General features: G+C 53.5%; 4 protein-coding genes across 4 annotated transcripts; 3 read left to right on the forward strand and 1 right to left on the reverse strand.

Moving 5' to 3' along the window:
* Nucleotides 1–3049: 3049 nt before the first annotated feature.
* On the reverse strand, nucleotides 3050–4839 carry COL26b_013332 (uncharacterized protein; the record flags this gene model as incomplete). Its single annotated transcript, XM_053185951.1, has 5 exons — nucleotides 3050–3216; nucleotides 3271–3694; nucleotides 3753–4458; nucleotides 4531–4593; nucleotides 4658–4839. The coding sequence occupies 5 exons, from the start codon at nucleotides 4837–4839 to the stop codon at nucleotides 3050–3052; spliced, it is 1542 nt and encodes a 513-aa protein (XP_053030090.1).
* A 1127-nt stretch (nucleotides 4840–5966) lies between these two features.
* Nucleotides 5967–7048, forward strand: COL26b_013333 (uncharacterized protein; the record flags this gene model as incomplete). Its single annotated transcript, XM_053185952.1, has 2 exons — nucleotides 5967–6969; nucleotides 7023–7048. The coding sequence occupies 2 exons, from the start codon at nucleotides 5967–5969 to the stop codon at nucleotides 7046–7048; spliced, it is 1029 nt and encodes a 342-aa protein (XP_053030091.1).
* Nucleotides 7049–8026: 978 nt separating this feature from the next.
* COL26b_013334 (uncharacterized protein) lies at nucleotides 8027–9475 on the forward strand (the record flags this gene model as incomplete). Its single annotated transcript, XM_053185953.1, has 1 exon — nucleotides 8027–9475. One exon carries the CDS (start codon nucleotides 8027–8029, stop codon nucleotides 9473–9475), a length of 1449 nt encoding a protein of 482 aa, XP_053030092.1.
* Nucleotides 9476–9840: 365 nt separating this feature from the next.
* Nucleotides 9841–11357, forward strand: COL26b_013335 (uncharacterized protein; the record flags this gene model as incomplete). Its single annotated transcript, XM_053185954.1, has 3 exons — nucleotides 9841–9996; nucleotides 10084–10347; nucleotides 10407–11357. The coding sequence occupies 3 exons, from the start codon at nucleotides 9841–9843 to the stop codon at nucleotides 11355–11357; spliced, it is 1371 nt and encodes a 456-aa protein (XP_053030093.1).
* Nucleotides 11358–15792: the final 4435 nt, after the last annotated feature.

Below are 15792 nucleotides of genomic sequence, written 5' to 3' on the forward strand. Positions count from 1 at the left end.
GGAAGCGGCGTGTACTGCAGAGTATGTAGCTAGAGCCTGCGGCCCTCCACGCCACATACCCTTCGGGAGGTCTGCCGCAAGGGCGGCTGCGCCCTTGCCGCTAAGGCGTTAAATACAAAACAAACAAACAAACAAACAAACGAAGGTATTCTCATTAAGATGCAGTTGCAGAAAATACTCCGGGACGGTAGGTATTTCGAGTGTTTGACGAACAAATGTGCCGACATCCCTGAGGACGAATTGTGTTTCAGGCACTCTGCCATCGGAAGTTCGATCACAGACTAGAGACCGCAGAAAGGGCATCCAGCTGACTTTCCCATCTGCTCTTCTTGCTCCTAAGTCTTTCTTCTCAACACCAGCCGCAATGACGGGGTCAGCGCAAAGAGCCAATCTTTTTGTAGCTGCTAAATATATGTCCTTCGCCTCTTCGATCATTTGTATGTTAAAACCCAGATGCCTGAGTGGCTGGAGTTGATCCTCATCGGCCAGTACCCAATCTATTCCAAATGTATCTGGCGCACAAGTCGATCGCTTTTAAATTGTGTGGAGCGTATCGACGATTCTGCCCTTCACATTAAGAACTGTCTCTTCGTTAGATGTCCATAACTCCATGGGCAAGCCTGCACTGGCGTTGAACTTGACACGATTCTTCATTCCAGTCAGGCTAGTCTGAGGATCAAGCCGTTCAAAGTCCGGTACCCATGACGGCGAAGAGTACTGGCTTCCGGACTGATCTGAGCTGCAGCCGAGAGTTCGGAGGCTATTGTTGTGGAAAATGTCCCGGAGCACGAAATTGCGGAATACATCCCCTGGCGAGAGGGAGGAGTTTTGTGCGAGGTACTTGCTTCCTATATCCTGGCTTGTCACACCAAGCAGGCTGAAGATCCTGTCTTCAGGTTTTGTACACGAGAATGAGCGGGTCTCGACGATCAAGTCGAGCAACTCCAGGCTGGTTTGCTGATGAGGCAGGGCAGCAACGCTCGAGTAACGAATTTTTGCTTGGTAATACAAAAAATGCGGCAAAAAGATCAACCATTCGGGACGCAGAGCCGATCGTGCCGAAGTCATCAGGAATATACCCGAGACGATCCTATCAATCGACTTAAAGGCGGGAATTTTCGTGCGGTAGGTATGTTCGAAAGTCATATCCTGGATATACTTCTGGAACACCGCCCAAGGAATGGACTGGTCACCACAGATAAATTGAGCACGCTTAGCTAACGCAGCCTCCTGGAACACCCAAGTACGTTGAAACCAAGGGCGGCGGAGCAGATTAATGACCGGATCGACGTCCTTTGATATGCTGGAGCTCCAACTGTACGCGGGCATACATTTTAGGACGCCTTTCACAGAGGAGTCCATCTTGCCGAGATAGATGAGCACTTGTGAGGCCTGAGAGTAGATATCGCCCATGAGCTTTATCTGGGTTGTTTTCTCCTCGTCATCAGACTGGTTAATGCAGAGCCGGTCCGTCCAGAGGATACGCTCACGGTCTGGAAGCCGCAAGTCGGACAAGGCATCGTGGAGGTTGACATGAATGGTCTCGGTGCGTCCCGAGCAGGTCAATGAACGAGTGACGGTTCCATCTCCCCAGACATATGACAAGGCCTCGTATCTGGTTCTCCAGCACAGTTGTGCGTGAATAAGGTGACATTTGAGTTCGTCGCCAGGCGCTCCTGGCTCGAGGACAAGCAGTCGAATTTCCTTTTCCTGCGAGATTGGTTTGTATATCGTCTCATCGGCGCAATCCGGAGGCTCAACTAGCTTCGGTGGAATCACACGAAAAATCGTGGAGTCGGCAAAGGCACCAAAGACGCCACGATCTCTGCGTGGCTCGTACCAAAATGGAATGAAGAGGGCGAGCGCAATGTAAGCTAGGAGCACTCTCTTGAGCCTTTTTTTTTTTTTGGATGCGGAGCCGCATCTGGTCCGGCGTGGGTGGATTGGCGTGCCTGAGTGGTTTCGTTCTTGTAAAAGATTTTGTTAGCGAGTACTTTTCTGGAACGAGCGTCGTCGGTTTTCGGTAATGATGGCTCAGTAGACAATGGTCGTAACAACGGGTAAAGCGCTTTTCGGCCAATGCCTCGCAAAGACTGTGATTGGCTTACGAGTATGAGCCTCTGCCTCAGCATGACGGAGAAATGAAGATGTCGTAGGAATAAACCCGGCACCGGGAGCTTACGAGAAAGGTGAGGAAAAGAAATCCATAAAGGGCAGCAGGCTACTGAAGTACTCCAAGATCCCATGCTTCTCAGTCTATCTTACTCCACTTGATGATAGCCGTAACGAGTACTGGGAAGCGTAAGCCTTCCAGGCGCCCACAATAAGCTGCATGACTGCCGCCCATCAGATTGAAATTCTTGTTGAAATGCCTGCTCGTGCAGCCCAGCTTGCCTATGTGGGGCCTCCATCCCTGAGCCGAAGCCATCCTATTGGCCGGATCCCCTTCACGCCCCTACAGCGCATACAGCGCGCACAGCGCGCTTGAATCGGGCACGTAATGTAAGGTTTTAATCCGGTGCGCAATGAGACTTAATTGAGTAATACTAGGACTTCAATCGGGCGCGATGAAGGCGTGGATTAAGCATAGTACAGTAAGTAGCCTGCCGGATTGCCCGGCTAGTACGCCGACAGGCACTCGGCCCCGGGCCGGCAGGGCCCCGTGTAGGCAGGATAGCCAAGCTGCACAAGCAATTTAACCCGAGTTTTCAAGTTATACTTACAGCACCCCAGAAATTCTGGGAATGCTTCTCTTCGCAGGCGGCGCGTAGTAAGCTTGCTCGATGAACATAAGGGGCAACGACATTGACCTTCGCTCCATGTTATTAGGGGCATTCAAAAGCATGCCGACTTTCCCGTAAGGGCCGCCACAACGGAAGTAACACAACACCGGGCTTGTACTAGAAAAAAGTTGCCGCAAGCTTGTATTGGATGGAAATAAGAGCTTATGTATGGTTTAGTAGTATGTGACACTTCCGGGGCAGTTGCGTATTATTATCTGGTGTGCTATTTCAATTATCAATCATGGATGAGCTGTTTTAAAATCTGACTACATATCACCCATCCTCCTCGGCGGAACCTTCGCAGCGAAGAGACGATCAATCTCGTCAAACGTCTTTCCCTTGAGTTCGGGAACGTAAAAGAAGCTTCCGATAGTACCGAGTAAGGCAAGCCCTCCGAAGATAAAGCCAACCTTTCCTTTGAGGTTTGCCTCGTCTGGGTATGGTTAGCAAAAGGAACACTTGCGCAAGAGCAGAAACATATGCTTACCCGGATTGACAAGATAAGGGATGGAGAAGTTCATGATGAGGCCACAGACAGCCTGGGTCGCGGTCGCCAACGCGATGGTCTTGGCTCGCATCACCGTGCTCGAAGCCTCACCGAGAATAGCGAATGCCATCGCACCGACAGTCAGAAAGTAGACGAAGGCGTAGATGACAGTGCACGCGGCCTGCACCCACTTCGCAGCATCCGTAGGCACGACGTCCATGATGCCGATAACGAGGAGGAGCAGGGTCAGGGAGGCCATGCCGGACAAGAACACCTTGCGGCGGCCGCAGGACTCGACGACGAACCAGCTGACTATGTTTCCAAGGACACCGCAAGCTGTCACGCCAACACCGAGGTCGAAGGATTTGGAGACGTTGAGGCCGGCGAGCTGGAAGAAGTAGGTGGAGTATCCTAGGACAAAGACCTGAAGGAGTACCCGTTAGCAGCTAGCCCAAATTTCTTTTTGGATGTGTAGGACTTACGATGCCGACCAGGTGTTGGCAGAGGAAGACACCAGTAGAGATACCAGTTCGGAGGCGGTTCGTTCCCTTGAAGCAGTCCATGAAACCCAACTCCGAAGACTTATTCAGCGCCTCCTCTTCAATAGTTGCCATGATCCCCGCAAGCTTAGAGTCGACATCATATCCCGTGCCATACAGCTTCTGCAACGACTTCTTGGCTTGTTCCAACTTGTTCTTTCGGGCCAGGTACCACGGCGTCTCGGGGGCGAATGGGAGAAAGACGATCAGGAACAACGCGAAGAAGAGCTGCGTGGCGAAAGGACCACGGTAAGCCCAGCGATCAGAGCGTTCTCCAAAGGCCTTGACGACCGCGTTCGAGAGGAGCTGACCAAGAGCAATGCCCAAGTTGACGCCAGCCGTAGCAAAACCACGGAGAGCCACGGGGGCGAGCTCACTGCATGCCAGGGGGGCGAGAGTGAGGTAGAAGCCGAGGCCTGCGCCGAAGATGAGCTTGGAGGCAAGGAAGGCGCCCCGGGTATCTGAGAGGATCTCTCCGACACAGCCGCCGCTGCAGACAACGATGCCGATGAGGAGGGAGTTCTTTCGTCCGATCTTGTCGGCCATGTAACTGCAGAGGAAGCCGCCGAAGAATTGGCCGACGGTGGAGATGACGTTGAAGGCGGATTGCCAGTCGGCTGGGAGGATTGCTTCGCCATTCTCGACGTATCTGATGAAGCTACCATTAGCTCTTTGTCTTTGCTATAATCACACTATGTGTTTGATGGTGCTGGTTGCGTACCCGAAGTCGCGGCGGAAAGACGCGACGGAAATCATTGCTCCGTTGATCTGGGCGTCGAAACCCCTGAATTGGTGCTTCTGTCAGTCCTCATGTCTCTTCTGTAAGTATTGTAATACCAAGTTCGTACCATCCAATAGCGGCCATAGCCCAGTAAAAACACCACCAGACGATGATCTTGTGGTTCTTGAAGACATCGCGAACTGTAAGGTCGTGTTCCTGTTGATTCGTGGTGGCTGCTGCGTTGTCCTTGGGGTCATGCACATGCGACACACTTGGCTCCAAGTGATCACCAGGACCAGTCTTCTCCATCGTTGCTGTTCTTTGATGCCAGTTGCGGCAGTTGAGATGGAGTTGTGTGACTCTTTGACAGAAAAGGGGGTTCTAGAACTTGGAGAGAGGCCGGAGGAGGTTGACAGGGCGGTGGGGAATGAACAGGGCGATCATGTCAAAAAGTCCGGGGAAGTCTTTGAGATTATATCCAAGTCCGGCTCATTGTTTCCGGCTGTCAGGTTACTGGACTTGCCGACTCGTCATGGTTGCTTGCATGGGTGCAAGTCGGCATGCAAGTTGGTTACCAACTGAGGTCATCCTGACCGTCGTTGCTTGCTCGATTCTAGCTAGCAAAAACACGAATAAGTGCGACACTCCGCGGACTCTTCAAGGGAAACTAGGCCGGTGCTAGTCAGGTCTGGCCAAGGGTTCGCTCAGCTCAAAGGTCAGTCGACGCGAGTCCGCGTTTGGCCGAGGTGCAAATTCCGAGCGTGTGGAACGATTCCAGCGTGTGGTGCCCCGCAAATTTCCCCGCGATCCAGTCTCGGATTAGCGTCTTTAGGCGCCTTTTTCTAGGCCTTGAAGAAGGATGTCTTTTCTCGAGCGATATTCCGCGACGTTTTCCCCATGTTTTTCTTTCTCCAGCTTCCACATCACTCACCCATCCCGTGTCTGTTGCAGCAACCAACGAAACCGACGGCTTTCCCCACAGAGTCGAACTATAGCAACCCGTCTGTTTCCCCCAGTTTATCTGTTACCTGATGGCTGACCCATCTCCCCCGGAAAATCACGTGTCGTTAGCGCCTGAAGAGTCGGTTCCAGACCGGAGCCAGCCGGAATCATCAACGAAGGCCAACACCCGTCCATCGGCTAGGGGAACGGCATTCTACCAACGGAAGAGAGCTGTAAGGGCATGCCAAGTGTGCCGAGCTCGAAGGACGAAATGCGACAATCTGAAGCCATCATGCTCGTTCTGCCTCAAGGTCGGGGCGACTTGCATACAGTCGCCCGTCGACTTGTCCAGCTTCGATCCAGCAAGTCTGAAGATCTTAGAAAGACTGGATGATTTGGAGGAGTTGATGAGATCGGTCTCGGTTGAAGGGTCTTCATACAAGACGAGGGTCGTCGAGGCCCCGGCCGAGCCACGTCTCGAAATACCGCCGCCGATGGGGCATCCAATTCAGCTTGGCATGATTATTCCCCCTGGCCCGGAAGAGGTCATGTCGTGGCAAGTATTCCAGACAATGAGGAGAGAGGCCGCAGAAAACGACGGTGTGCTACATGTCGATCACCCGACCGCCGCTGCGAGCTCTCCAGCCTCAGTGCTGGGCGCACTAGACATGGAGCCAAGAAGGGTCAACGATCTGCTCGATAGCTTCTTCAGCTACGCCCATGTCAAGAACCCGATTCTCGATGAGACCGCAACGAGAAAGATGGTTTCAACCACAATCATGAACGGCATCGACTGGTCTGCCGAGTCCTGCCTGTCTCTCTTGATTTTCGCGTTAGGGTCCATCGCAACACCCTTCGGCCCGAGTCACGAGACCATGCCCGGGACCCTGGCTCACGGCAACGCTCAATCGTTCTTCCAGGCGGCTCAGAAGAGACTCGGGATCTTGTTGTCTTCGGACGACATCATTGCGGCTCAATGCCTCTTCCTGTCAGGGGTTTACATGATGTGCATCTTCCAGCCTGTCAAGGCATGGCGGTACTTCGTGCAGGCGCTCGCCAGCTGCCAGCAACTCCCATTTCTTACCCCTGAATCTCAGCAACGCTATCACAATTATGTCGAGTCGGGCAACGAACTGCACAATTACTCCATCGACACACTCCAGCAAGCCATCTACTGGTCCTCATGGAAGTCCGAGCGGGAGATGAGAGGAGATCTCTATTTACCCGACTTCTCCCTCAGCGACAAGGAGCTCGCGTTCTATCCTCCTTTCTTCCCAACGCCACCGGCGCCAAGGGCAGAGGTTGAGGCTGCTAGTGACCCACGTCTGGCGCGAGAGAGGACCTCGTGGTACTTTTACCTCTCTGAAATATCTCTCCGCAGACTCGCGTCCCGGATTAGCGCCGAGATGGTGGGTCTTCAGAAAGAACATCCCACGCGCCAAGCATACCTCGCAGCCCTGGCCGAGACGGTCCCGCAGTACGAAGAGCAAGCTCGAGGTTGGATCGCGTCACTCACACCCGGCTTATCGTTCAATGAGCCTCCAGAACAGGACGACGTGTGCAGATTCGTGCTTAGAGGACACGCCATCAATCTGTTTGAAAACATCTACTGGCCGTTTGTCACTGCGTATCTCGACAGCCTGGGTGCGAATCCGAGCTGTGTAAGCGGGCCTCTGCCAGACAGTTGCGTTGCGTTTGCGCAAAAAGGTCTTGAAATCCACCTAGAAAGGCTGAGAGTGAACCAGCCAGGATATTATCATCGCCATCATGGAACACTGCCTCTGATGAGATCTTGTTCGCGAAGTGCGCTAGTCCTGATGGCGGCTGCTATCCTCATCGAGACAGGGAAGAGCAATGGCTCCAAGGAAATCTGTCAGATGCCCCCCGGATGGAAGACTGGCGTGGACGGGATCGTTGACCTGCTCGCCTTTTGGCAAGGTGAGGTTCCACAGATGTCAGAGATGCGGAGGCTATTGGGAGAAACACGCGTGCTCACATCCGGTACATCCCCATCGGCATATCATTTAGGATCATAGACAATGGTCCAGATTCACGGGTAAAAGCCCTGAATCACCCCACATAGCAATTCAGCCTAAATAAATCCTCGATCGACGCTCGGCATACGAAGCTTGGAAACGGAGCCGATGTGACCTCTCTAAAGCAACCCGACTGCTGGGTCGAGCATCGGGAGTGAGCTCACTCGGCACGGCTAGGGCCCCCGCCAACTGCCCGCCGTCATCCCCGCCCTCTGTCACGCGCGGGTGTCTGTACCCCAGATCCGGGTTCATCCAGTCTGGCGTCCCGAATAACTGGGGAAAGCGTTCCGGAGGCGACCCACTTCCATCCTCCATCGCGGAATGTCGCAGTTAAGAATCCGAGACTCCTCACCACCTGATGCGCGATGACAAAAGTCCAATGACGCCCTAGGGCCCAATAATCGGGACTGTTTCCCGGCCCGTTGAGCTCGGTGCAATAGCCCGGGTATAAAGGACTCCCCTCAAGAAGATCAAGAGGCTCTGCAGGCCAAACCAAACCTCAGACCACATCCGCAATCATGTCACCCACCACGCCCAACCCCCCCTGCACGATGCTCCGCGTCAGCGGCACCAAGATCGTCAACGAGAATGGCGAAGAAGTCATCCTCAAAGGCGCTGCAACAGGCGGCATGCACAACATGGAGAACTTCATCACAGGCTACACCGGCCACGAGCACGAGCACCGCGAAGCCCTGACAGAGGTCCTCGGCAAGGAGAAGGCCGACTTCTTCTTCTCCCGTCTCCTCCACTACTACTTCACAGAGGCAGATGCCGCCCTCTTCGCATCATTAGGCCTCAACTGCCTGCGCGTGCCCTTTAACTACCGTCATTTCATGGACGACGACAACCCGAGCGTGATCAAGAAGTCCGGCTTCGAGCTGCTCGACCGGGTCGTCAACTTCTGCGCCAAGTACAACATCTACGTCATCCTCGACCTCCACGCCGTACCAGGCGGCCAGAACCAGGACTGGCACAGCGATTCCGGCATCTCAAGGGCGCTGTTCTGGGAGTTCAAGGACTTCCAAGACCGCGCCATCCAGCTCTGGGAGGCCCTCGCCACCCATTACAAGGGCAACAAGGTGATCGCGGGCTACAACCCCCTCAACGAGCCCGCAGACCCCAAGCACACCCGCCTCATCGCGTGGTACGAGCGCGCCGAGAAGGCCATCCGTGCCATCGACCCCGACCACATTCTCTTCCTGGACGGCAACACCTACGCCATGGACTTCTCCGCCTTCAACCCCGAGAAGACGCTTCCCAACAGCGTCTACAGCTGCCACGACTACAGCCTCTACGGCTTCCCCCTCCCCGAGCAGTACGACGGCACCGACGCCCAGAAGCAGAAGCTCCGCGCCAGTCTCAAGCGCAAGGTCGAGTTCATGCAGAAGGCCGGCGTGCCCATCTGGAACGGCGAGTGGGGCCCCGTCTACCAGGACCCCGCGACGGATGCCAACGCCGCCGCGACGAACGAGAAGCGCTTCGCGCTGCTCAAGGGGCAGCTTGAGATCTACCGCGAGTTCGGCGGCATCTCGTGGAGCATCTGGCTGTACAAGGACATCGGCTACCAGGGCATGGTCTACGTCGACCCGGAGAGCCCCTACATGCGCCTCATCCGGCCCTTCGTCGAGAAGAAGCAGCGCCTCGGCCTCGACTTCTGGGGCTGCGCCGACAAGAGCGGCATCGACGACGAGGTGTACGGGCCTTTCATCGCGAAGCTGAAGTCGACGCTGCCGGAGCACCTGCACAAGAAGAAGTACCCAAAGACGTGGACGTTTGACCGCCAGGTCGAGCGCGTGGTGAGGGAGTGCCTGATGAGCGAGTACCACGGCTGGGAGTTTGCGGAGTTGTTTAAGGGGAAGACGGAGGCGGAGTTGGAGGAGCTCGCGGCGAGCTTTGCGTTGGAGAACTGTGTGAAGCGCGACCGGTTGAATGAGATTCTGACGGCGGACGCTGAGAGGGGGAATTGAGGCAAAGGCTAAAGCATGATTATGAAAGTGACGACTAAAGAGGAGAAAGATGGGGCTCTTACGGGAACTTTTGCAGCGGGATGAGCATCCAAGAGAAATGTTGCATGTCGGCTGGGTCGTTGGTGGTGATTTTTCACGTTGGTGGTCTTGGCGGCCATCAGGGTTCTCGGTCTCATACATTGCGCGTACTTCAAATTTTGCAAATTTCAGCCCCATTTCACCACACTCATATCTCACTTAATCTCACAATCACAGACTTGGGAACCGTATTTCTTCCTGTTTGAGGACGGTCGCTTCACTGCCTGTCTTGTTTCGGCCGACGCGTCTCGATTGAGACTAGGACTTCACTCACCCCCACCAGCATCATGAGGTTGTCTCACCCGATCGCGTGGCTACTCACGAGCTTCGCCTGCGAAAGTCTTTGCTCAGAAATTGAGTCTCAGCTACACAGTGCCTTGGTCGATAAGAATGTGGCAGACGTTGTAGAAGGCGATATCGCACAGAAACCGAACCTGGCCTCGGTGAGTCTCCCATTGCAATCCAATCTCGGTGTGTCTCTTGGTGGGGCACACGAAACCATAGCCCACATTTCACTAACATGAAGGGAGACTCCCATTGACTCACTCGTTGAGGTTCACGAAGTGATCGTCACTCTTGAGGACGTCCCGGACAAGCCCAGCCCCCGTCATGAGCAGGAGAAGAAGAATCTCATGAAGCGTTTGAGCAAGTCTCATGGAAAATGGGACACAAACCATCTTCGTCACCGTCTTATGGAAGCGTTGTTCGGTTTCAGCCGTTACAAAGTCAGACAGATGGCAGAACTAAATCGATGGAAAGACCTGTATACCCACGTACCGAAGGCCCAAAAGAAGGTATGTTCCGGCATGTTCCCTATCATGGCAATATGTTACTGACCGGTTGACTCGGGTAGCTGCTAGAGAAGTCCATCGATTATTCAAAGAAGTTCGAGACGACTGAACAGCTACACGACCTCAATCAAGATCTATGCAACGAGATCGTCCAGACAGCGCTGGAGTACTACGGAATCTCACATGAGGACCTAGCTGCGCACAGCAAGGCAAAAGATGCTGCGAATCAACTTGCAGATCGAGTCAGCGTTTCTCAGGCTTTGAAACATTTTGTGAGAGACTGGTCTACATCGGGCCGAGGAGAGCGGGAGGACGCGTTCCCTTGCATTCTGAGCACTATGGAGTCTCTCTTTTCAGAACGGTCGGAAGCGGGTGTCAAAGTTTTGCTACCAGGCTCCGGGCTTGGCCGCTCGGGCCACGAGATCGCTTCTCTGGGTGGCTTTGAGGTTACTGTCAACGAATGGTCTATGTTCATGAACCTGGCGTATCGTTTCCTCGAGGGACATCCGAAGGCAGGAGCCAAGTCGGTTCACCCGTTCGTAGACAGCTGGTCTCATCATGCGACGAACGCGGACATGTTTCGCGGTGTCTCTTTCCCCGACCGCCGAGTGAACGCTAGCTCCGTGTTACTTATCGAAGGCGACTTCGTGTCTGAGTTCAAGAACCACAAACAGCAATATGACGCGGTGGTTACCCATTTCTTCATCGACACCGCCAGAAATGCCATGAGCTACTTTGATACGATTCACGCCACGCTCAAGAAAGGAGGGTACTGGGTCAACTTTGGGCCCCTACTATGGGGTACAGGGCCATTTGTGCAATTGTCTCTTGACGAAATTGTGCTCATTTCTAAGGAAATGGGGTTCGAGTTCGTGGAAGCCAGTGAATCTTGCGGAGATGTGACACTAGAAGGAGAAAGGATCAGAGGGAAACAGGCTGTTTACGGATTCAATGACAAAGCCTTGACACGGAACGCTTACTCGGCTCAGTTCTGGGTGGCGAAAAAGTTATGATAATTCAGCTTGGCTACTGTATATGCATGAATTGACATCCTGCTACCCATTCCATATCAATAAATAGAACGATTAGTGTTCATTAAGATGGAACCAAACCCACAATCTTGGTTAAAGTTGCTGCCAAATTTTCGATTCTGAACTAGCGACAGTGAACTTGACGCCAGAAGGGTGAATATGGATAGCAAGCGGCGGTCGATCCGCTGCTCAGCTATGAAGTACGATGTAATCTTCAAAACATACTTCGTAGCAGCTAGCGGTATGGTATTGAAAACTCAGTGCTCCCATAAAAAGACATCCATGTCGTTTTACCAGACACCATGGACCTTGGAGCCAGTGTCCACCGTAGGGAAGGCGGGGTTTCCCAGGGCCGCCGCTACGGCTGCCGCCCTCCTTCCTGCTCGCATGTTGCCCTCTCCAACCAATCACCGAAGAGGCTTCGCTAGCCACCGCTGTAGCGAGCCAATGGTCGGAGGACTGTGCCGATGTGCGCGGATCCGTGCTGCGGTGGTCCGTACGCCTTACGGCGTCAGGGCGGAAGATCCGGTTTTTTGATCCGGCCCGAGCTGCCCGGGCCGGGGCGCACTGGAGAAGTGGAGGCCTTGTCGCTAAATCCGTCTCGGCAGATAGTTCCAATTGGATTGGATGCTTGGCTCTCTTTACCTGGGTTTTTAACTGTTCTAGAAAAAGAAAAATTTGGATTTGCAATATACAGAATTGATTGCCCCAGAAGGGTCTTTGGTCAGAGTCCAGACAGCAGGAAGCCCACCAGGCCGTAATACAAGTACGAATCTCGCAAGGATGCAAAGTTAGGCAACTTCGCGTTCGTATATGTATTTCGCCGTCTTTGCTGCATTGCTGCGGACAGGAACTGCACGCAATTTACGACCCAGTTCCCGACACTTCTGGAATATTTTGTGTGCGTAAGCAAAACTGGTCGCTCAATTGCTGTCGACGCCCTCGGCCTGCCTGTACCAATCGGTCCATCTCCTGGGAAAGTCGATTCTGCTGTCCAGCTGTGTCCTTGAGAATCTTCCTGCGCATTAGGGTAGTTACCATCCTGGACATATGGCGTCGTCCAAACATGCAGCTGCGCAGGGATCACGGTTCGAAGTCAAAGCTCCAGGGGTTTACATCGTGACGTGGTTTTGAGGGCGGTCAAGACAAGCAGCGTCATGTGTACATCTGAATTTTGACGACAGTCCTGTTAGCCGGCTCCTTCTATAGCACACGTGTCCAAGACCTTTCTCGAATTCCTCCTGAGACATTATTAGTGGCTTCGGGCTCTCTCGAGAAGCAGATAGCGCAGCCTGATCCCTTTCTCTCCTTCACCGCCGACGCTCACGCCCTTGTCAAAACTGTCCCACGTGGCCTTCAGCATGGCCGCGCTGAAAGATCCATTAATCTACAAGGCCATTGCCACCGATGTGCCTCGATTGGGTCTTTTTAGGCAGGATGCAGCCGTTTGGAGGTGTTGTGCTCAGCAGACGTTGAATGCTGAGATCGAACAAGCCATACGCTACCTTAGCCACGGTTGACTTCAATTCCCCATTGAATGTGGGCATGTTGTGATTTCGAAAACAATCAACAAACATCCCTCTTTGTCGACATCCGGACCTCTTTCGACCACCTGCGGTGCGAGCGCTTAGGCAAGGCTAAGGCATCAATCTCTTGCTCCATTGGCCAGTGGCTTACCCCACTGAGTCCGCTTCGTTCAGCAGTTGGCGGCCAGGTGTATCGAAAGAAGCGACTCCAGCCCCCCTCATACCGCCATGAAGCTTTTGAAATTCCAAGAACGTAACATGTCCACCGATGACCAGCCGGTGATTGAGGTATTTGACACAACCGCGGCCGAGAATGAAAGACCTCAATCACCGGCTGGCACTCGGTGGACATGGTCCCCCGCAGGCGAGATCAACTCGGGCGGGCAGATCGTACACGACCAAATCAGATTCAGCGGCGGTGTGGTGCAATCCTATGAACCTGATTTGGTGGTGTACGATCCGCCTGCCAGCTCCAGGGCTCCCGACTCCATCCTGGTGCCTCCGGTTCCTTCGCGACACTGTCTATTGTTCGACTCGATTCGCCTCGAATGGTTTCGATATATCCAATGCGGCAGTGGGTATCAGGCTAGTCCCGACCAGGCAGAAGAGCCTCATACTTGTCAAGACTTGCTATGCCCCTGCGTCGGTCATTATGAGCGCGGCCCGAAGCGTCGTCAGGTGTATCTCTGGCAATGTGTAGGTATCTCGATCGTGAAATCGGCATCGCTGATGGTCGAGCAGTGCCAATGTGGCTGGGCAGGAATGCCTATTCGTTCGGAGTCATGCAACTCGTGTGGGAATCTCCGTTGCGCTTACTGTCCGGTCTCGAAAGTGAGGATCTAGGAGACCGGCAGTCAGTGACATTCCTCTAGTTCACGCGTGGGTTAAGCCAGATTAACCTTCTCCTGGGGGGCTGACAAGGGGAAACACGACAGTCAAGATTGCCATTTGCTGACGGCTCGCAAAATAGTCATACCCAGCCTGTCCAGACGAAGCCCTGCAGCGAATCCAAGAACGGCCGACATCATAGACCGAATGGGAGTTTGGGACGACGAGTTGGGTCGACGGTTCGGTTCGCGTCAGGAGTTTATGGCGGAGGCTGAAGCAGGCGAGATCGAGGTGAAGATGTAGTAGGCAGGAACTTTGAGCGAAGGAGACAGAGAGAAATCGATTGAGAAAGCGTGTCGATGACAGACGTGTAGGGCGGATGGATTAGGCCGACAGGGGAGACGTCATGGATGGACACCTAGTGCCAAATGTGAAGTCACGTGCATTGTGGATGAAAGTCAGCACTCTTCAACGCACCAAATTTCAAAGCACATCCGTGTTTCCCCATGTAAAAGCGGTGATTGCGATCATTTAGACCGTCGTCTGGATTAACAGGGCGTGGTGGGACTGCTCCCCAAGAGTGGACCACGCTCGGACGACACGCACAGTGGAGAGTGTGGACGGGAGGTGTGGTCCCTAGGTAATTTGGCTTGCCTTGTCTTCGGGACCATGGGTCCTCATTGGCTCAATTAGTCCTGGGCTGTCATTTGCTCAAGGGAACGAGTAGAAGTACTCTGTACTGTACTTCCGGTTGAACGTGGCTTTTACCGGGTTTATGAACGTTGTTCCGTATGTGTGGTCCAATCCCTGCGTCAACCGTCAGCGCATGACGCGAACGGAATTGGAATTTCGGTGAGGGTTTCCGGAATCCTTTCGTAGACACCCCAAATCACTCTAACCTCGGGCATGGGTCAATAAGTCGCTTTGGAAGACCTCCATTCACAGGCTGGCCCGTTGATGCCCGATTAATTCATTTCGAGGTCTTCGGGGCTGAGATCCCAAGGAAGACGCAGTAATATGGGGCTTAGGGCGGCGATTTATCTCTCGGCCAACTGTGAGGTGTCCGAAGTCTGAGAAAAGTGCAAAAGCACTGCTATCGTGTCAGAGTTCCATTTGCTCTATTCACCAAATATAGTTGCCTGGTATGGCCGCCTTGAATATTCCAAGGCTTTGAAGAGAGATTCATCGCTCCCGATCGCGGTCAGTCAGCTTGTGCGGTGGGTGTTGATGAAGATGCAACGCCCAATAAAAAGGGCTTGATATCCGAGGCTGTTTTTCTATGGTGTCTCTGCACCCCTCATCGTCACATTTACCTCCCTTTGATCTGCAACAGCACCCAGCCAGATGGGTCGAGGAAATAATCCCACCTGACACTCATGTCCTCTAGGGTATCTATGCAGCACATACGTCCGAATACAGTAGTTGCAGCCATGAAGTTGCTGTCGCCTCACGTCTTATTGGCCATGACGCAGCGGAATACCCGAACCTGTGATTTTCCAACTGGAGTGATGGTCATGCTGCATGGCTGCAAAGCATTCCGGCAGAGCGTGCGTGAAGAAGTGACGCATCGTGCATCTCGTTGCCTCCCTGCAGCTGGGGCATGTGGTGAGTTTCCGATGGATGCTATATTAGGATCAGTACTCCTTTGCATCTCCTAGCCGTTGGTATCGTGAGTTTTCACACCTAGGTGATGTGACAAGTGACACAATCATTGCAAATCTTTCTAGTGTTCGCGTTATGATGATCTTGCGATGGATCGGCAATCACCGCGTTCTCTTGCGCGCCGGCCTTTCAGGTGGACACGTTCAGGGCCCTCTCCCGACTCCGGAGGCCCGTCTCGTATCGATATTCACACACTCGCGAGAGAGGCTGTACAAGAGGCCACGACTGAGACCTTGCTAGAACAATTTCTCGACACTGCGGACTCTTCGGCGAGGCCGAAATATGAACTTCCAGTCTTCAACCGTATTTTTGGGAAGACAGATCTGGAGAGAATCCGCATCGGCTGGCTTAAGAATCCAATGAATACTACCGCATGGATTCACGACAGAAGCCGCGACAAT

The sequence above is a fragment of the Colletotrichum chrysophilum genome, assembly GCF_026319265.1.
Source record: "Colletotrichum chrysophilum strain AFK26 chromosome Unknown scaffold_222, whole genome shotgun sequence".
Taxonomy (NCBI): Eukaryota; Fungi; Ascomycota; class Sordariomycetes; order Glomerellales; family Glomerellaceae; genus Colletotrichum; species Colletotrichum chrysophilum.